General features: G+C 37.1%; 1 protein-coding gene and 1 long non-coding RNA gene across 2 annotated transcripts in view; one reads left to right on the top strand and one right to left on the bottom strand.

Annotated features, from left to right (window-relative positions):
- Positions 1 to 19,655, top strand: part of LOC123682208 — a 307,886-nt gene extending 288,231 nt beyond the window's left edge. Inside the window, exons 3-6 of the mRNA XM_045620723.1 lie at positions 16,463 to 16,555; positions 16,763 to 16,903; positions 17,704 to 18,494; positions 19,334 to 19,655. Coding sequence (XP_045476679.1) covers positions 16,463 to 16,555; positions 16,763 to 16,903; positions 17,704 to 18,464 — 995 coding nt within the window. The 3' untranslated portion in view covers positions 18,465 to 18,494; positions 19,334 to 19,655. The remainder of the gene's footprint in view (positions 1 to 16,462; positions 16,556 to 16,762; positions 16,904 to 17,703; positions 18,495 to 19,333) is intronic.
- LOC123682221 lies at positions 16,106 to 22,564 on the bottom strand. Its single transcript, XR_006747795.1, has 3 exons — positions 22,417 to 22,564; positions 22,195 to 22,341; positions 16,106 to 16,143 (listed from the first exon to the last, which is right to left on the bottom strand). It is a non-coding gene; the product is annotated as an uncharacterized LOC123682221 (long non-coding RNA).
- Between the last annotated feature and the right edge of the window lie 108 nt (positions 22,565 to 22,672).

Below are 22,672 nucleotides of genomic sequence, written 5' to 3'. Positions count from 1 at the left end.
CCCTTGTTGCATTTGCATCCTTTCTTTAGAAAAAGTGAAATTTAGTAGGCTACCATCCAAAACCCAAACAGGATGCCTATACCAAATTTCATAAAAATCGGAGAGCAATTGTAGAAGTTGAAAATCCAATGACAGATAGATCGAATCAACCCAAATTTCAAGGATCGATTCCATAATTCCAACCCAAGGTTGTATAACTCAAAGTTGGCTACAACATGTCGTACGTCCGCGAAGAAATGGAAATATACAGGGTTTGAAATTTTCGAATTTTTTATCGGTAATCATATTTCAAACGTTGACAGCGTTATTGCCAAAGTTCTAGTTGGATTTATGTGCATTGTAGTCGAGCTTTTGTCGAAGGAACTGGGTATTCCACTAACGTCCTTTGTAGGAATTGACTTTTATTCATCTGAAAATAAGTGGTAGGTACCCTACTTGAACTGTTTCGTTTTTATGACTTAAAAATTTCAACTGAGGCAAGACGAATGCTAGAAATGTGGACAGTTCTATGTTTATAACGATATATTTATGGACGAGTTTTCGTAAAAGGCCCAGGTGTTTATTGAAGGACATAGTCTTAATTGTTGCGTGAATTGGGTTCAGCTAGCTTTCTCAATGTACAGGCTGCTTCGTCGAAACATTCTAGCGCTATATTTATGAAATAGATATCTATCTGGATATACACCACATTTTTTCGACTCTAGAACCTCTAAAGAAAACAATATTTTTGGACTAGTTTTCACAGAAAGACGAAAAAGGAAAGAAGCTTTCATTGAATATATAATATACAGGCTGTTTCATTCAAACGATAGAATGTTTTTGTAAGCCTTGAAAATTTTTGGATCGAGCTCTCGCTTTGTTTTCGTATTCCTTAAAAAGTGAATTAGTTTTAGCGATTTATTTTAGTTCCTATCAAAATTGACGGGAATAGTTCTCAAAGTTTTGGAGAAAAGTTCTACATTAAATGGTATTTGCCGGATTTATTTAAGAAACTGTACCTATGTCCGAAGATTTTTTTATTTGAAATAAGAAACGCTTCAAAATATTCACCTAGGTCTATGTTATTCCGAATAATTCCAAAAGCATCTCCCGAAATTTCATTTCTCTGCAGATAATGTTAAATACGCATTCAAAATTTAACATAAAGAAAATTATGAAAGCTATTTGCCTAATATTTGTTATATAAAAACTCCTTCAGAAATTTGGCTTTCGTTTTGATGTCATAATAGTTTTCGAAAATATGAAGAACATGTGTTCACCACAAATTTAATTCCAATTGTCTCCCATTATTACATTTGCATTTTGCAATTCCGAATTATGTTTTTATTTTTGTTAAAATATCAAACTTAGTTATCTTGAATTCTATTGCATCTTACTTTTGAATAATTAAATCTCAAAATTTCATATCAAATGTATGATTTTCACCTCCTTTCGAATGTATTACAACCATTTTGGACCAACTAGAATCCACTACAACGTTTTTCAAAGTCCCATAACCATTTAAAAGTCAGATAAGAAGACCTTTCAGATAATATTACAGAACATGGTGGTAAATTCTCTAGTTTCTGAACTTGTCAAAATCTCCGAAGAACTTTCTTATTTAATTATTTTTTTCATTGAAAACTAACATAGTTGTCTGCATCATTCAGATAAAGGTGGTAAATTTCTAAAAATATTCAAATTTATTAACACTTCACTCAGTAACTCTCGGATCTAACCAGTAAAAACATATTTTTCTTAGAAAATCGACTTTATTCCTGAACATATTCAGCTCCTCGAGTGATGCATGTATTACAACACTTCTCTAACTTCTCGTAAGATTTGCAGTAAAAGATTCCTCGTTTTCTTTCCCTGGACCATTCTTTAGGGGTATACACATAGCCAGTTATTAGTTGGAAGCAAAATTCATTGAATTTGATCATGGTTTTCATCGATTTAGGAGCATTGTCTCGATGAAAGAGAATATTTTCTTTCGAATTTGAGGGCGTTTTTTTGCCAGCTGATATTTAAGATTTTGGTCGCTTTGGACGGCTTTCAACAACTGATTTCCACTCAGCTGATGCTCTCTTTAGCTCAGGAGTGTAGTAACGAATTCACGTTTCATCCACTGTGACATATCGAGACAAATAATTATTTTTATTCAGCTTAAAACGCTCCAAACTGCTTTGCTAACACAAAATATCATCATAAAACGTCTCTTAACCTTCAATATCTCGATTAAGACTCAACTCTATGTACCAAAATTTAAATACACTTCTTTTGAAGCTTGGTATGATATGTCACTAGCGGAGCCATCTATGAGCCAGGCCCATAACCTATTGAATGAATACCATCAACCTGATTGAGTGAGAAGAATTGTCTCACGGAAATAATCAATGAGATAAATCACGTCAAAACAACCGATCCGAACGGCTTAAGAAGAAGAAGAAAACGAAAAGGTGGGCGGATCCAAGTTTTCAATTACACAATCGGCAAATACGGCGCTGCAAAGATTTCCAATTATAAAATAAGCCCCTTTGTGATCACCCTTTCCGATCTGCAGGCACTTCAATAATAGAAAATTAAACTTGATGAATATTCGATTGTACTTATTTGCCGGTCGAGTAATTGCCGAAAACGACCCCCCCCCTCCCTTCCAGCAGGAGCCCTGCGCAGGAATGCAGCTTTTTTTTCGGCCCCCCCGAACACCTGAACGTCGTCAAGCCGAACTTGTTGAATTGCCAGGTTCTTTTGTGTGCAAAACAAAAAAGGGGAAATAGCTGCATTTAGTGGAGGGGCCATAAGGTTGGCTTCGAGTGGGTTTTCATTCTTTTGGCGGCATATTTTGAGTTCCTGCGATGATTGTTTGTAACTAGATGGAGTGCCGATCGTATGTTACGCCTATGGTTTCAGTTCAAAATGATAAAGAGTACGATAAGATTTTACATGGATAAGCACCGAACTAAATTAGGTAAAACTCAAAATTGGCACAGATGGTCTATTGAGGGACAAGATATTTAGACGCCCTCAGCTTTTTATGCCAGCGTCATTATTTCCCAGGCTGGAAAATGTCTTAAACTTAGAATAGCCCAAGAATTTCAGTCGAAAAATAGGCCACACCTCAGGCCAATTCACGTTAGGCTTAAAATTGGGACAGATAAACTATCAAGTGACCTCAACAGCATGTATGAAGGCTCTGAGTTCCTAAGCCTGATTCATAGCCAGTGTCAGGCTGGAGAAGGTCTGAAACGTTGAAAAATCTAAAAAAAATGAGTCATAGAAGCAGTCAAACTTCGGACTTAATTATGAAAAACACAAAATCGGCACAAATGATCTATTAACAACATATTAAAAGTTTCAAAACTTCCTTTGCCGGCTACATTGTTTTCCAGGTAGCAGGAGGTCTGGAAGTACTCAATAAATTTAATTTAAAGAAATGGTCAAACCTCATACTCAATTCTGAAAAGCTGAAAATTAGGACAAGTAATCTATTGAGTATCCCTAACAACATATCAAAATTCCCAAAGCTTCCTATGTCATCTACATTTTTTCTAGACTGGAGAAGGTCTAGAAGTCTGAAGTAGCCCATAAATTTCAGTCAAAGGGTCTATCAAACCTCCGACTTACTTATAAAGAGCTGAAAAATGGCACAAGTGATCTATTGAGTCTTTTCAACAACCAGGCGCGGATCCACGGGGGGGGAACTGGGGGAACGTTCCCCCCCCAAATGACCCAGGCACCTCTTAAATTTTGCCGTCCCTCCTAGAATTTGACATACTTAGGCTCAAATAATTACAATATCAGCAAAAATTTCACCTTCAATACATTTTGGGAAGATCCATATCTATGAACGGCAAAAAAAATGACGTCCCAAAATGGCGAAAGTGTCTGGGGTCCACATTTTCAGTATTTTGAGTATCTAAAAGTTCCCCCCCCAAAAGTGGAGCCTGGATCCGCGCCTGTCAACAACATATAAAAAGCTCCAAAATTTCCTATGCCGGCCAAATTTTTTAAAGGCTGGTAAAGGTCTGGAATGCTCAAGTATTCAAGAGATTTCAGTCAAAGAAGCAGTCAGACCTCGTTCTCGAATCTGAAAAGCTGAAAGTTTTCACAAATAATCTATTGAGTATCCCTAACAACATATCAAAAGTCTCAAAGCTTTCCATGTCTTCTACAATGTTTTCCAGACTGAAGAAGGTTTGGAACTTAGAAGTAGCCTAGAAATTTCAGTCAAACCTCCGACTCAATTATAAAAAGCTGAAATTTGGCACAAGTGATTTATTGCGTCTTCTCAACAACATATAAAAAGCTCCAAGATTTTCCTATGCCAGCCACATTGTTTTCAAGCCTGGAAAAGGCCTGGAATGCTCAAGTAGTCAAGAGATTTCAGTTAAATAAGCAGTCAAACCTCTTACTCAATTCTGAAAAGCTGAAAGTTGGCACAAATAATTTATTGAATATCCCTAACAACATATCAAATGTCTCAAAGCTTCCCATGTCATCTACATTGTTTTCTAGGCTGGGGAAGGTCTGGAACTCTGAAGTAGCCCAGAAGCTTTAGCCAAAGGATCAGTCAAACCTCACACTTAATTATAAAAAGCTGAACATTGGCACAAGTAATCTATTGAGTCTTCTCAACAACAAATAAAAAGCTCGAAGATTTCCTATGCCGGCCACATTGTTTTCAAGACTGGAGAAGGTCTGGAAAGCTCAAATAGATAAGAGATTTCAGTCAAAGAAGCAGTCAGACCGCGTACTCAATTCTAAAAAGTGGAAAATTGGTACAAATAATCTATCGAGTATCCCTAACAAAACAACATATCCAAAGTCACAAAGATACCCATGTCATTAACATTGTTTTCTAGGCTGGAGAAGGTCTGGAACTCTGAAGTAGCCCAGAAATTTCAGTCAGAGAACCTGTCAAATCTTCGACTCAATTATGAAAAGCTGAAAATTGGCACAAGTGATTTATTGAGCCTTCCCAACAACAAAATTTTCTTGAACGCTCCAGTAGTCAAGAAATTTCAATCCAGGCGACAGTCAGACCTAGTACATAATGATATAAAGCTGAACATTGACACAGACGGTCTTTTGAGTGTCTTTAACAACATATCAAAAATACCAAAGCTTCCTATATCGGCTTCACTCCTTTCCAGACTGGAGAAGGTCTCAGAACCACTGAAATGCATATTACTACTAAACAATTCATCTGATTTCATTCGTTGAGGTACCAGACGAAAGAGGAATCAATATCATCAACTCTTTCTAAATACTTTTGAGTTCTTCACTGGCACTTCCAGCTGAAATTTCAGTTGAATATGAAATTTTTCGAGAAACAGTGGACATTCTACCAGAGTTGAAGTAACTCAAACAAAGGGTGTTTTTTTAGAGCTATAGAACTTTGAATTGCAATAAAACAACGATGGATTATTCGATTGACATGAATTTTATTTATCCGCAAGATAATCTTGTGGCATTACATTTTAAATATGATTTCTGGCATATGACCACCACGGCTGGCTCGGATGTAGTCCAAACTGGACGTCCAATTTGCGATGACTTTTTCCAACATTTGTGACCGTATATCGGCAATAACACGGCGAATGTTGTCTTCCAAATGGTCAAGGGTTTGTGGCTTATCCGCATAGACCAATTACTTTACATAGCCCCACAGAAAGTAGTCTAGCGGTGTTAAATCACAAGATCTTGGAGGCCAATTCACAGGTCCGAAACGTGAAATTAGGCGGTCACCAAACGTGTCTTTCAATAAATCGATTGTGGCACGAGCTGTGTGACATGTTGCGCCGTCTTGTTGGAACCACAGCTCCTGGACATCATGGTTGTTCAATTTAGGAATGAAAAAGTTAGTAATCATGGCTCTATACCGATCACCATTGACTGTAACGTTCTGGCCATCATCGTTTTTGAAGAAGTACGGACCAATGATTCCACCAGCCCATAAAGCGCACCAAACAGTCAGTTTTTCTGGATGTAACGGTATTTCGACATGCACTTGAGGATAAGCTTCACTCCAAATGCATCAGTTCTGTTTGTTGACGTAGCCATTCAACCAGAAGTGCACTTCATCGCTAATGGACGTAGTGCGCGATACGTATTCCGCACAGAACCATTATTTTCGAAATGAAATTGCACTATTTACAAGCGTTGTTCAGGCGTGAGTCTATTCATGATGAATTGCCAAACCAAACTGAGAATAAATCACTTGACAGCTGTTAAATCGGTCGCCATCTTGAACAGTAATGCCAACTTAAAGTTATATACTTCGAAAAAAAACACCCGTTACATCAATCAACGTTTCGACAACGATGTTATCATCACCAGCACCAAAATCATCGTCGAACCGACGTTAAACTAACGTAAATATTCTGTGTATACGTGGGTGTAGTTACTTTAACCAACGGCCCACATGGAGGTCATCTAGACTCGTCCCAACCTAACCACCCAATCTCTCTCAGGAAATTTCGACGCTTTCAATTTGTGACTTGAAACCAGCCTCTGCTTTTCCAATGATTAATTAATCTCCAGGGTAATGGATCGGTGTTGGCAATCACTTCATGTAATTACAAGGCATGGATCTCATGTCTGACCCTGCGATAGCTCCCCAAGTTTCGGCATGGCTTCTAACAGTGTGCAAATGAATGGCAGAGGCAGACAGACGGTCAGTGTTTCAATACCGAGGGCCTCAAACTCGACGCTAACTCCCTAACAGAATACGACTCTTGTTTGAAGTCTTGCAAACTGAATTAGGACATGTTGAGGCGAGTTTACACTGAAGGTAGACGTTCTGAAACCGTTTGCTGCCCTTGAAAGTGCGGAGTATTAACCGAGAGTGTGGAGCAGTTTGGGGAATATGTTTTTTGACGGTTGGTAACAATTATAGTTGTTGCGGTTCGTCCCTTCTATGACGTGGAGAGGCTTACGTGACGTAGAACCACAGAAGATAGTTTAACGGTTGATGTAAATGAAAGGGGTTTTAGCATAAGTGGACTTCCCTCTCAAAACCATCAATGTTTTTCCTCAAGATATTTTTCCTTTTCGAGATTTTTGAATGACTCAACTTGAAATATTCAAAAAGAAACCCATATTGGGCCAATTGAAAAGTCCCCGGTCTGATGCACAGTTGGCTGTGCTAGAATAAAATCCATATGAGTTTTAGTTAGTACCAACCTTCAAACGATACGTGTCAAAATTTGAGAGCAGTCCGACCATTGGTTTGTGAGATATTGCGTTGTGAGTGTGGCTACTTTTGTTATTTGAAAAAATATGGAAAAAAAAGAATTTCGTGTGCTGATAAAATATTGCTTTTTGAAGGGAAAAAATACAGTTGAAGCAAAATCTTGGCTTGATGAAAAGTTTCCGGAGTCTGTACCAGGAAAATCAACCATCATTGATTGGTATGCTAAGTTTAAACGTGGTGAATTGAGCACCGAAGACGGCGAACGCAGTGGGCGCCCAAAAGAGGCTGTCACCGACGAAAAAATCAAAAAAGTTCACAAAATAATTTTGAATGACCGTAAAGTGAAATTGTCGAGATAGCCGACATTGTGAAGATATCATCTGAACGTGTACATCATATCATTCGCGAATATTTGTACATGAGAAAGCTATGTGCAATATGGGTGCCGCGCGAGCTTACAATCGATCAAAAGCAACAAGGTGTTAATGATTCTGAGCAGTGTTTGAAGCTGTTTAAGTGCAATAAACCTGAATTTTTGCGTCGATATGTGACAATGGATGAAGCATGGCTCCATCATTTCACTCCGTAGTCTAATCGACAGTCAGATGAGTGGATTGCACACGATGAACCGAATCCAAAGCGAGGAAAAACACAACAGTCAGCTGGCAAGGTAATGGCATCAGTATTCTAGGATGCGTAAGGTATAATATTCATTGATTACCTCCAAAAGAGCCAGGCCATCAACAGCGATTATTTTATAGTGTTATTGGGATGAAATCGTAAAAAACAGCCCCGTTTGAGGAAAAAGAAGTGCTTTTTCATCAAGACAATGCTCTTTGTCACAAATCAATGAAAACAATGGCAAAATTGCATGAATTCGGCTTCGAATTGCTTCTGCATCCACCGTATTCGCCAGATCTGGCCCCAGCGACTTTTTCCTGTTCTCAGACCTCAAAAGAATGCTCTCTTGAAAGAAATTTAGCGCCAATGAAGAAGTAATCGCCGAAACTGAGGCCTATTTTGAAGCGAACGACAAATCGCACTACAAAAATGGTATCGAAAAGTTGGAAGATCGCTATAATCACTGTATAGCCCTCAAAGGCAACTATGTTGAATAATAAAATCGAATTTTGCCAAAAAATGTGTTTTACTATGGTAGACCGGAGACTTTTCAATTGGCCTGTTAATAACCTATAAAACCTGAACAAAAACATCTCGTAGTTACTTCAATAAAAAAAAATTTGGTAAACTGAACCCTGCACCTACTCTTTTACTCTACACAGAACGCAAAACCATCTTTCACAAGCTCCGAACATCTCTAAGCTTAAGATAATCATCAAAAAACACGGAAACATGAACGAACAAACACCGTAACATAACTTCCCAGCTAAGACACACAAAATATCATCCAGAATTTAATCTCAATTCGAGCTTCCATGTTCCATCTTCTTCATTTCCACTTCGCCAATTGGGATTCAAACTATTTCCACCTACCTCATCGTGTTTAACCCCCTTAAGCCCCAATCCCAGGGATCAAAAATGGCTGTCTTAACGCTAATGCAAATGTACATATTTGTCCGACGAATTGAAACGCTTTACCAGACTTTGGTTTATTTCGTTTTGGAATTGCGACGCAGAGCAATTTGAAGAGCCAGCTACTTCTCATACGTCGATACTCTGGGGAAAATTATAAAGTTTGAAACGTTCAGACCGCTGAGTTGGAGTGAAAAGTTGCCAAGGCGGAAAGTTTGCATTTTTGTTCGAAGCGTGGTGGCTCTTGGATTGCGGTGAAGACGAGTAGGCTGGGTGGAAATTTTTTAAATACCCTCCTGCATGGTAGAAATACGTCTGATAGATAATAAAAAAACTTATTTTGGCAATGAACGCATTCTGTGATGAGAATTGAGAATTCACCTGTATGTGAAGATTCTTTCTCTAATTCTGTGGTTATTCCGTTCATTCTTCCACATCTTGTAGAACAAAATCGTGCGAGAATATATCAGAAACGCACAGTTTTCATGGTTATATTTTAATATTCTATGTTGGTACTCCGAACTTTCCGCCACGGCTTTATCTGTCAATTCATCAATTTGCCTTAAAGAAATCAGTTCTGCCAACCAACATTTTTCAATGCAAAAATCACTAAAATATATTTATGGAAATAATTCATTAATTTCAATGAAAATGCAATGAATTAGAGAAAATAATGTATAATACTCGTACAGAAGGCTCATTCTACCACTCGTTCATTCCAAAACTCGCCACTTCGTGGCTCCTTTTTGAATTTTGAACTCGTGGAAGAATATCAATGCCTTCTGCACTTGTATTATAAATAACTATTCGAGCACTGTTCAGAATGTTGTGTTGATATTTTGGACAGAACCATAAAAAATTCAAGAAGAATATCGAAAAAAAATTACTCAATTTTTTCATTACCACTAAACAGGTTGAGATTTTGAGTACCTATATCAAATAACAATCTAAAGCTCCGTGCAATTAACCTAGCAAGAAACTATCAGAAATGTGATACAGCGAGACTTTCTGATAGTCAGGCTGCAGTCAAAGCACTGAGCTCACATATCATCGATTTTATGATGGTATTGGGCACTGTGATGTTGGAGGAAATGAAAAAGTCGATGAACTTGCAAAAAGTGCATCAAGGTTAACACCTGCTGGACCTGAGCCTTTCTGTGGGCTAGGAAAAGACCAATATAAAGCTGCGGTCCAGCTATGGGAGTTGAACAACAGGATAATCCACTGGACTAACACTCCTAGACTTGCTCAGGCAAAGAAATCCGTGACGATTTCACCTACCTACGCCAGAAAGCTCTTGAAGCTGTCACCGGCCGAGCTTCGGGTGATGGTGGGACTGCTGACGGGGCACTGTCGGTACAAACATCATTTTTGTACCGTATGAGAAAGTTAGCAGATAAGATTTGCAGGCTCTGTGGATCAGAAGCAGAAACAGCCGAACACATGATATGCAAGTGTCCAGAACTGGCTGGCCTAAGAACCATTCATATGGGGAAGCCGGTCCTAGATACCTGAGAGGTAACGGCCAAGGCCTCTAAGGAGGTTGTTAGTTTCATCAACGCCATTGACGACCTCCGTGGGTTTCCATGAATGAGTAGGGTAGAGAACTAAAGATCTACATGGTCACAGTTCTTACCGAGCCACAACGACCCCAGTCCAAATAATAATAGTGATGGTATTGGAGTTCCGAAGAAAACTGAATGAAATAAGCAAGAATATCAAGGTCTTTTTAGTCTGGATTCCCGGCCTCTTGGGAATTAGAGGGAATGAAGAGACCAACACACATTCGCCAGAAAAGGAGCACAAACTCCTTTCATCGGCCCGGAACCTTTCTGTGGTATGGCAAATGTACCCACAGGAAAGAGTTTCAGGAGAAAGAAAAAACTGAAAGAGAAACACTCTGGCGAAATCTTCCTGGTTTGGATCATTCCAAAAAGTTTCTGTGAAACTTTGACACTGCGAGACCCAAGAAGTATCTGGATCTTAGCAAGAATATACTACACCTCCTCAATGGATTCCTCTCAAGGCATTGTCGACTTAGAAAACACCTCATAGCAATGGATCTAGCAGAAAATGACGAGTGCAGATTCTGTGTGGAGGAGGAAGAAACTCCGGATCACCTGGTGACGGAATGCCTCGCCATCACTAGCCAACGCAAAATCTACTTTAGACAAAAAGCTTGTAGGAGTGAGAAATTAGCCTCCTTGAAGCCATCCCAGATACTGGAGTTCATTAGAACTCTGGAACTGAAAGGCGAGCTGTAGATCACGTTATGGAGAGAATAGCTCTGATGGGGGGCACAATAGACCATTAGGTCACAGTGAAACGGAACCTCCTTAATTAAATCTTAATCTTAAAGCTTCCTGCAGAATTTCAAGCTGATCATAATCAATGTCAATGCTTTCCTCGAACGTTTTGCCATATTCAATTTTGACGGAAATATAATATGTATGAAGCATCCGTAAGCTTAGCCATAATCTACTTATTCGTTGAATTCTTCCCAAAGACTGTTATTACAGTAAAGTTAAAGCTACAGCAACAAAAAAAAGAAGAAAAAATAAACAAAAACATAAAAGTATAAAATATCAACAACATAATTTAAGAGCATAGCCTTTATGTTTTGGAGATTAGTATCTATTTAGACCTCATCAATTATCTATCATCATTTTATTGAAAGGAGGTATACTCTTTGATCTCTCTTTGGATGCAAAAAGAAAATAGCACATTAGGTTGCATCTCCACGCAGCTCCTTCTCTGCACGCGCCACTGGAGTCCCAGACTCCAAACCTCCGGGTCGTTCCGGAAGCTACCGAGTCCATATTTCATATAATTTCATCAGTGCAATTAGACTTATCGCCACATCTTCGCTAATTTCCGCCATCCCTTTCTAGGAACAACTAACTAGGTAAAGAGTTCAAGGCGGTACACGTAGAACTTTGATTGTATCACGCCCGGCCCGGGGGTTCCGCTGCTTTGAATACTAATTGCCACTTTGCCACTCACCCCAGAGCTCATCGACATCGGAGTAAGAGATGTCGAAAACAAAAGGAACGGAAACTGTCTCTCCATGAGGCACAACGAGGGAAGATACGTCCTGATTCGAAAGTGCCACGCCACTCGGTTCTTAGTTGGCGAAACAAACGTAGAAGGCAGAAGAATACGGCGTCTTACACGATGATTCCACTTTCAATACGCACACTTTACAACTGCATTATTTTCCGACAATTTCAAATTAACACTCTGCCAAATTTCATCAAAAACTGACCACCAGACACCGAGATAATGAAATTCAAGGAATTTCGAGTTCATTAATGCGCAACATGAGCCAAAAAACCTTTGCAATCACTCAAAACCGAATATGAATATCATCAATCACTGAATTTCATCAAAATCGGATTAGTAGAACGCGAAATAATAGGGGACATGAGCACTGTATATCCTGAAGAGTGGAAATTACTCTGTAATCACTTAAACCCTATTCTGAAAATTCATACTGAATATCATCAAAATCGGAACAGTAAAACGCGAGATTTTGGAGCCTTGACAATTTCACGTATACACATGCTCAACTCACACAGAATTAGCATATTATTATTCCCCAAGAATTTTCAAGTAAGCCCAAGATAGAAGAAGATGAAATTTGAATATTCATACCAAATTTCATCAAAATCGGAACAAATGAAAGAGTAGCATGCAAGATATTGAGATTCTTGGAATTCAGTTTTTACACATTCGGTACTTACACAATCAACCCGAAAAAACTGAGCTTGTAGCTCCAAAACAGGATATCCAAGCCAAATTTCATCAAAATCTGATCAGAATTGTAGTAAAGACGGTTACAAAGGTGTAGTCAGTCAAACTGATATTAAATCAAAGTTTTTCAGAAGGGTCTGGAATGCTTTTTTCAAAAGGAAAGTTTTTACATCCCAAAAATGATAAGAAAGCTTTATCTACCTTCGATAAATAGCAATAACCACACTAAATTTCATCAAATTCGAACTTGTGAGAACGGGAGATATTTTATTACGGGAATCCCAAGTTAGATCATATAAAATGCCAGCAAAACATCCGAAAGTGCTGAAAATCATATGAAACCACTCAAAACCCAGTTTGAACACCAATACCAAATTTCATCAAAATTAACCAATAGATGCGAGATATTGAGTCTCGGGAAATTTCACAGTTGTGTGTCATACAGCGCATATTTGAGAAACCAAATTCCATCAAAATTAGACACTCGTCCAATTTTGATGAAGTTTACAATACTCATACTGCTAGGGTGTTACCTAATACAATTTTTCTTACGGAAATTTTGTGTTGTGACAATTTCAATGAAATATAAGAACCTCTTATTCGTTATCAGTACATCCGAAAAGATTTTAAAACCGTCCAGAAGCCCCACTGACATGTTTCCGCGTAACCAGCAGAATTATTTTCCTGTAAAGATAACCGGTAGAGAGAAGGAATGAAGCGTCATAATTTTCACTGTTTATTTTGCGAATATCAATGCCGACCTGATTCAATTTGAATTCGTTTTGCGCCCAGTGAACAGAATGGAACTGGGGTAGAGTCAACTGTTTATACAGTATATTTGCATACAAGAAACCTACAAAGAGAGACAGGTGAGCGTTGAAAGTCCGAATTTGATAACCTTCCGGGAATTTCAGAATGGGAGTCATGAAGAACAATTTGGGGAAAAACAACATAAAATTAGTATTTCAGTTAGTTCGTGGAAGGCTGGTTCAAATTTGATGAAATTATTTATTAATTCAACTTCGCCAGTACTAGGAAACAGTATTTCGACGAAATGTGTACAAAGAAATTGACGATTTTCGGTGGACTGGTATTGCTTGTGAATCTAACTCTCTAAGGTAAAGAAAGCTTTGTAACTTCCACAAATCTTATCCGATTTTGATGAAATTTGGTATGGGTATCCTGATGAGATCAAAGACGGTTCCAGACGAATATCAGTCTCATTGGTTGCGCGTTGAGCATACACAAACGTGAAATTTCCAGAATATCTATAGGTCTCTTTCTACGGGTTTGGTTTTGATGAAATTTGGCCCAGGTATTCGGGTAGTTCCTCAGATTTTCAAGCTTTTTCGAACATATGTTCGATCTTGCTTATATGCAACCGTGGAATGATCGAGACATCAATAATTAGCGTTCTATAGTTCTACTAGTTTGATGAAATTCTATATATGTAGCTGTTTGGGACGGATTATAATTGATGATTTCAAAAGAATATCAGTTCTTCTGGATGTACCAGAAGCACTGGTATTCCCGAGACTTCAATATTTCGCGTTCCACTTGTCCAATTTTGATGAAATTCTATACGGGTATCCGAGTTGGAACATAAATGGTGCCATAGGATCTTCAGCCTTCGATTTAGATAATTTTTATTTCTGAGTGAAGATAAAATGGAAAAGTTGTTGAAAAAGCATTTGTTAAAAAAATGTGATGTATCGTACATAAATTCTGTTCCTTATCTCCTATAACTAGATAAATAAGCATGTATTTGATTGATTCGGTCTTCACTTGATGGAAATTCATTTTAAATAAATAATAATACACTGCTGATTTCCACAAAATTTTGTGGAAATCAGCAGTGTATTATTATTTAGATAAATAAGCGTTTAAAAGCTCTGAATTCACGATGCAGTTTTTTTTCAAATACTATCTTGTTTGTTTCCTGGAGAATTTGGTAGCATAATAATAAAAAAAGCTTCTAATTCTTCACAGAAACTTATCATTTCCGCATAAATCCAACTAATGCCTCAAAACCATTAGCACTACGTTACTCCAATCAGGTTCAGTATCTAAATCTGGATCTGCAACCAATTGGAATCTACGAAATTTTGATTGAAATAGAAATCTCCTATTCTATCCTGGCTTGATTCGATTCAGAAGATTAGAGGTAGAAATAGCTGCTACTAATTAAAACTGACTAATTGATATGCCGAAGGGAATTTCTTGCAGGGAATTAAATGAGATTGACGCCAGTGTGTGAAGTGTCTAGCTTTGAGAACTCGGGCGTAAATTGAATCGCTTATTTTGCGAGATGTCTGGCAGATTTAATTCGTTCCTTGTTCTCTGGGCTCGTTCGACATTATTCGAATTCTTTGGATTAATTCGCTGCAATTTATTGGATCGGTTATGGTCTTTTTCTCGTCAATAGGATCAATCGCTAGACTCCGGTGCATAAATTACGCGAGAATCGAAGAGTGGCATCAGGTAATACGTATTTTTTCAAATTGATCTATCGACTCTGTTAGTCTATCAGTTGTTTCGATATACTTGTTGTGTGGACTTATTAGTTATATTGAACTATTGATTCAATTGAACTACAGATTCATTAGAACTACCGGTAGTTCATTGAATCGAACGAATGAATAGTTCGATTGAACCGCCGGTTGGATTGAACTAGTGGTTGAGTGAACTACCGATAAATTAACCTACTGATACAGCGAGTTTTCGGTGCATTGATCTACCGTCTGGCTAGTTTATGATAAAGGGTGATTTTTTAAGAGTTATAGAACTTTAAATTGCCATAAAACAACGATGGATTATTCGATTGACATGAATTTTATTTATCCGCAAGATAATCTTGTGGCATTACATTTTAAATATGATTTCTGGCATATGACCGCCACGGCTGGCTCGGATGTAGTCCAATCTGGACGTCCAAATTTTCGATGACTTTTTCCAACATTTGTGGCCGTATATCAGCAATAACACGGCGAATGTTGTCTTCCAAAAGGTCAAGGGTTTGTGGCTTATCCGCATAGACCAATGACTTTACATAGCCCCACAGAAAGTAGTCTAGCGGTGTTAAATCACAAGATCTTGGAGGCCAATTCACAGGTCCATAACGTGAAATTTGGAAGTCACCAAACGTGTTTTTCAATAAATCGATTGTGGCACGAGCTGTGTGACATGTTGCGCCGTCTTGTTGGAACCACAGCTCCTGGACATCATGGTTGTTCAATTCAGGAATGAAAAAGTTAGTAATCATGGCTCTATACCGATCACCATTGACTGTAACGTTCTGACCATCATCGTTTTTGAAGAAGTACGGACCAATGATTCCACCAGCCCATAAAGCGCACCAAACAGTCAGTTTTTCTGGATGTAACGGTGTTTCGACATACACTTGAGGATTAGCGTCACTCCGAATGCGGCAGTTTTGTTTGTTGACGTAGCCATTCAACCAGAAGTGCGCATCATCGCTAAACAAAATAAAATGGACGTAGTGCGCGATATGTATTCCGCACAGAACCATTATTTTCGAAATAAAATTGCACTATTTGCAAGCGTTGGTCAGGCGTGAGTCTATTCATGATGAATTGCCAAACCAAACTGAGAATAAATCACTTGACAGCTGTTAAATCGGTCCCCATCTCGAACAGTAATGCCAACTTAAAATTATATACCTAGAAAAAAAAAACAGCCTATACTTGTTGTGTGGACTTATTAGTTATATTGAACTATTGATTCAATTGAACTACTGATTCATTTGAACTATAGGTAGTTCGTTGAACCAGTAGTTCGAACGAATGCATAGTTCAATTGAACCGCGGGTTCGATTGAACTAGTGGTTGAGTGAACCTACCGATACAGCGATTTTCCGGTACATTGATCTACCGGCTGGCTAGTTTACGATATTATCATTATAAGTAACATTAAAATAACAACAATTATTGAGAGAAATATATATGGGTGAGTCAGTAACAAACTTTGTTTTTCTTTCAGCTGGAGAGATCCTTTACCAATGCAACCGAATAGACTATTTCTCAAAAGAAAGGTACAGTCCAGATCCAGGAGATTCCGCATTAGCTATACCATGTAAGTAACAAAATATTCTACCTAATTTGAAATTGTTTAAGGTGATATTTGGAAATGAAAAATTGAAACCATTCATTTCTGCAAAAACTTTCCTCAAATTAAATAGAGTTTTAGTCAACTTGCTTTGTGAAAAATAGATAGAATCTATCTCTTGGTTAGGCTGATTCAGATGAGGGGTAATTCACCATATATTTTTTGTTGTTGCAGATACTGTGACGAAAACTGTTATATTCTTCATGCTGGCCAGCCTGCTACTCGGCACTGCCTATGTGTTCAGCATAATGGGGCAATGTCTTAGGAATAGAACTGTCTACACTTTTATATCTGGAGTTATTTTCACCGTAGCTGGTATGTTGTTAATTTTTTTTTTTTTTAGATAAGCAAATTTTTACTAGTTCAATCTTCCTCAAAATCTCCTAGAATAGAACGTGTTCTACCTTTTAATAGATGTCAATAGCTCTATATCTGCATTGACTCAGTCTAGTACCCTCTCATTCTTGTCCATGAAATTTTGAGCCTTCTGTGAAAGACCCACATTCCAAATGCTTCGATTCACCTCAGAGTTGCCAACTTGAATGTCCAAACTTCCATCTCATGTATAGCTCTGACGAGCTCTGATGTCCAAGGATGCGTTTCTCAAAAGTTTCTTCATTCGCTCAAATGCTGATCTAGCATACTCTATTCTTGATCTTATTTCGATGTCTGGGTGTAGACTGTCCTTAACCAGCATCACGAAATGATTTATTTTGTTCATCCCAACACTACATTTGATCGAAAGCTTGTTCTATTATGTACCTATTGCACGATTAGAGACTACATAACTGAAACTAGCTATATACGTGGTCTCGAAGGGTGCAATTGGAGCATGAATGAAAAAGAGTTCAAAAGCTTCTGGTTTAGCGAAGCTTGATTTGGTTATTCTATACATGTGATTAACTCAAACAAATGACAGTTGTAATCACGTAAATATAAAGTATTTCTTTTGCTATATTCTAGCATCTGATCCAATGATCAGCTTGAAATTTTGCACGGACCTTTTTGGAAGGGTATTTCTAATAAAATTTACACTAGTTGAACATAGGCATAGAGAGATCTTATAGTTACAGATAACAATTCGACAGTACATTTTAACAGCCCGTTTCTTTTAGGCTTGGTGATGCTTCTAGGACTCATCATCTACATCTCAGTGTTCAAATCAGAAATCGGCAGTAAACTTCGTCCAAGAAGTCACTTCCAACCAGCTCCTTTTGTCTATTGGTACGGCTACAGCTTCCTCCTCTACATCATTGGACTGATCACTGCCCAAATATCAGGTGTAGCCTCCATATTCCTCTTCATCTACAAGATGCAGCTGGAATGGAGGTACGAGATATATAACGAGATGAAGAGGGGAAAGAAGAAAACTCAACGTCCCAACCACTTTGTAAACCACGAAAGATCCGTGTACTACCCCTGTAGAAGGCATCCAGAGGCCTACATCAACTCCAACAGTGCCATACACTTCCCACCCATACCACAGAAGCGGTACTTCTTCAGTAAGGAGCCCATCAGTGATTCACCGTGTAGTGTTCATAGAGTTCCGGTGCATTCGCGTAGCAATTCTGTGAAAGACCTATCGAGTTTCTATGACTATCCACCGCCACCTACGATAAGTTACCAGTTCGAGAACACCTTCAACCGTGATAGTTTCAGACGTTTACCGAGAGATGTCACAACTAACACAGTGTCCACGACGGCAGATGTTAATTGTGATATAATGAGCGAGCCGTTCGAAGATTTTCCGGCTATCGTTCAACACGAACACGAGTTTGTTACGTTCAACCTAGACCAACCGTTGCCTCTAAGATCGCAGTCCACAGTTTCGATCAATTCCAAGAGTGACACTCTGAGACGAACTACGCCCGTCTAATTTTGTGCGTTTTACGAGTTTCAACCTATAAGGCCCAGTTTCACCAAACAGCACTCGATCCCAGATTGATTAAACTCCGCTTGTTACTAAAGCAGGCTTAACAGTGTTTTCTGTTTCACCATGCATCAACCCGTCCGAAGATGATCGCGATTAACCAAATCGCGATTAAATAGTCAGACCATTGGCAACGTTGTGAACAAAGAGTTATAATAGTGTTCTGTATCGTATTAGCAGTGATGACCACCATTGGCGCTAGGTGTCAGGTGTCATTCATTCATAACTCATAACATTTCAAAACATTTGTCATCTCGTAAACAAAAAACAAAGTTAATTTTTGCCGAAAATGTCGAGTGATGTGCTTCGAAATGTCGGAAACTTGCAGAAGTTAAAAAGAAATTATCCCATTTCACAAAACCACACATTCTAGAAAAAAAACTATATAAGTAATTTTATTAACTTATTTATTTTTATTAACAAGTTTAACTGCTTCTTAAATAATATTTCAATCAAACATATCAATAAATTATTCTTTGCAATAAATTTCATAAAACACAAAAACAAAGTTTACGTGTATTTTAAATGGGAAATATTGAGCCTATACATATAGTCATATTTTGATAAAATTGACCCAAAAATTAGAAATTTCCGGAAAAATAATTACATAGACAAGAGTTCCATACTGATAAATAATTATTAATCTCAACTTGAAAGGTTATAATCCTCCAAAAATGGCCGATTAGTGCTAAATCGCGATTGGTCGATTAAATGGCGCTTTGGAGTGTGGTGAAACGCTACATTACATTAATCGTGATCTAATGCCTCACTTAAGAGCTAAGTCAAGATTAAAGCATTTGGTGAAACTGGGCCTTAATGAGATGAGGGAATTGAATGCAGCCGCTATGCACGACCTGTCTGATTATAGTTATTCGAGCTGTATGAACTAATCGAGAAGAAGAAGAACAATATACCAAAACCACTTGATTTGTTTAACCTTAAATGTCTAATTTTCTATGTTCCATGCATTTTCATGATCCTCGCAAACTTCTGACAGGTTGCTAAAGAGATTCACGGCTGTATTCACTTAACCCATAGAGTAATAATCATAGATAGAGGAAGTATACGCAATTTTTACATGTCCCTAACATGGTTAGATTACGTTGTCGGATTGTGATATATTTTCAAATCCACAATTTCACTATATCGTTATGAATGTGTATTATATTTAATGAAATATATTTTAGTGATTCCCGATTAAATATGCAGATTTGAATATTTGGAATCCGATATTTTTCCTAATTATCGAATTTATAATAAGCAGAATATTTATTATTTTCTGTATATACCTGCTGAAATCCAAGGTTTGGCAACTTTTGCTCTCCTAGTGTCATCGGTTGTTTGACTTCATTTGACGCGCCTTGAAGTTTGTTTTCTGCATTTCTGATATATTTAGGTATTTATTTCAATATATTTTGAGTTAATATGAAATGTTGATTCACTATGGGACATAAGAAGCGCGTTCTTTGTGGTGAAACTCGCGAATTGAGATAAATACCGTATCACTGATATGTTTTCATTTCCGCGCGCTTCATGTCAAATTTGATAGTTCATGTTAGGGACAAATTTACTTACTGAAAATGACATATGCTTCCTCTATCTCTGTTTATTACTCTGAGACTCAACCCAAGAAATGGAATTGTAATTTAAGTAGATATATGATTCAATTATTTGTACGTATTCACTGTTGCCAGAAATTATTTGATTATGTTATTATTTAAACCTCATTTCCAACGTCAAAAAGAGGCAGACTGAAAAACTGAGCTGACAATTAGCATCTAAATAATGACGAATTATGTAAGAAAATCCTAGATATCTTCTGAAAGTTCTTTGAGTTTGTGACATCTACTACTTTCCTATTATCTTTCTTTATGTTTTTTCTTTTCAAACTGACACTCATCCCTAATTCTGTTTTTGTACAAATGCGCATGTAAAAAAATGTTCTGAACGAGCTCTATCTTTTGGCGAATTTTTATTTCATTCCCTTAGAGAAATTTTGTATAATGTATGAGCCATGTGCATCATTTCTTAGATAGGCAAATTTTAGATAACAAATTTTTTTTTTTTTTAATGAATAGCATGAGCCCCTTCAGTACGCATCAAATTGCTGATGATAAAAGTTATATTCGACACGAATTCTAAAAACCATCGCAAAGAAACTATTGAATCAGCTCAAATATATTAAGAAAATTCTGAAAAAAAAACATGCCAATAAGAATTATAAAATATTTTAAATAAAATACGTTTTATAAGAATATTGTGAAAGAAGTGAAACACGAAAATGATTTTATTTGTTGACTATAATTGTTGAAGATATTTATAACGTGAGATATTTGAAAAACCATTAGTTATGAAATGTATCAACATATCTATATATTAAAATTATATTATGAGAATTTGTTCCTTTCAACTACCTTCCCAATCATTCTGCTTATACAGGGTGATTCACCGAGATGGTCTATTAGACGTTTATGGAAAACTAATCATAATTTTGTGCTGAAAATTGGCATATCGGGGTTTGAGACAATGACCTTTCTCCCTAAAATATTCTCAGATTTCTAATTTTTTCTTATTTCAATCGATTCTACGTACAAAAATAGTGGGGGTTACTTGACCTAAAATGAATACTTTGAGGGTTATCGAGAAAGAACTTTAAATGAGGAAAAACCGCAATTCCTGTGTTCAGAAGTCTGTGACACACAGAAAGAAATTAAAATTCGATGTTTGGATAACTAAATTTGACATTTCAAGAATTATAATGAATTATTCGTAATTGAAAATTGTAGTTATTTATGGATTTCTCAACAATTCCAACGAAAAATTAGTTATAATTCATGAAATGTTAAATTTAGTTAACCAAACATCGAATTTTAATTTCTTTCTGTGTGTTCCGGAAGTCACAAACTGCTTAAGTAACCCCCATTATTTTTATACATAGAATCGATTGAAATAATAAAAAATTAGGTTATAATTTGAAAATCTTGAATTTTGATGAGTTTGAGTTGTCCAAGTTCATGATCTTCTGATAAACACCCTGTACATTTTTCGTCCAAACCGCGAACAGGTTCATAATACTACGTATTTGCAGAATCAAAAATGATATAGATTCTTTCGAAAAAAAAAATTCTGCCGAAATATTCAAAAAATGTGAGTCCCCATCATAAGAATCCCAATAACTCATGAACCGTTGAGTTTTTACCCAAAATATGGCATATTGCCGAAATTGCCAACAAAAAAGCTATCTAATGATGCAATAATATACTGGGTGTGCTGTTTGAAATTAGGAAGTAGTACTACTACTTCCTAAGTAGTCTGTTTACGGTATAACCGGAAGTTGTAGAGATCTGAAAATATTCTAGGGAGAAAGATCATTGTCTCAAACCCCGATATGCAAATTTTCAGGTGAAAATTATGATTAGTTTTCCATAAACGTCTAATAGGCCATCTCGGCGGTGAATCACCCCTGTATGATTGGTTAAGATGTCTAAAAATTTTTTGATATTTTAGACAACTTTAGCTTTGGCTCATTTTCAGTTGAAGAAGGCACTTCACGAAAGCAGCTTGTAATTAATATCCAAGCATCAATATTCCATTTTAATGAAATGAAAGATTAAATAAGTAGGTATTCAATATAAAGTCGAATATACACTAAAATACAATCGAATATAAATCTCACCTACTAGATTTCCTTCTCGGCTAATGGCTAATCCAATTTTCTCAACGAATTCATGCATAAATTCCAAAATTTTCATTTCGCTACACCTTTTCTGGAACAAGCGAAACAAACAAAATGCCTAGTTTTTCTTTAAGTTCATCACTATATCTAAAATACAAATACATATCTGAAATTATGAATGCGTCCAAAAAGAAATATAATTTGAATATGACCCGAACTCACCCAAATTCCATATCCACTGCCTAGGATATAGATTCACAATTTTCAGCCCTCGAAATAGAAAGATCCTATCATGAAATTTCTATTTTTCAACCTAAATGGCTAGAATATAGAATACATTTTGAAAATCCTCCCTTCTCTTTTTTTTTCGATTTCTTTCAGAAGTCGTTTGAATTCCTCATGAACAATGTCTGTATGATAAAAAACTCGTGCATGTTTCTGATAATCAAACAAAAGAAAAAAGAACCCAATCTGCTAA

Source organism: Harmonia axyridis, chromosome 6, assembly GCF_914767665.1.
Source record: "Harmonia axyridis chromosome 6, icHarAxyr1.1, whole genome shotgun sequence".
In the NCBI taxonomy this organism is placed as follows: domain Eukaryota; kingdom Metazoa; phylum Arthropoda; class Insecta; order Coleoptera; family Coccinellidae; genus Harmonia; species Harmonia axyridis.
The sequence above is the reverse complement of the archived record's forward strand: the minus strand, read 5'-3'. Positions and strand labels throughout refer to the sequence as shown.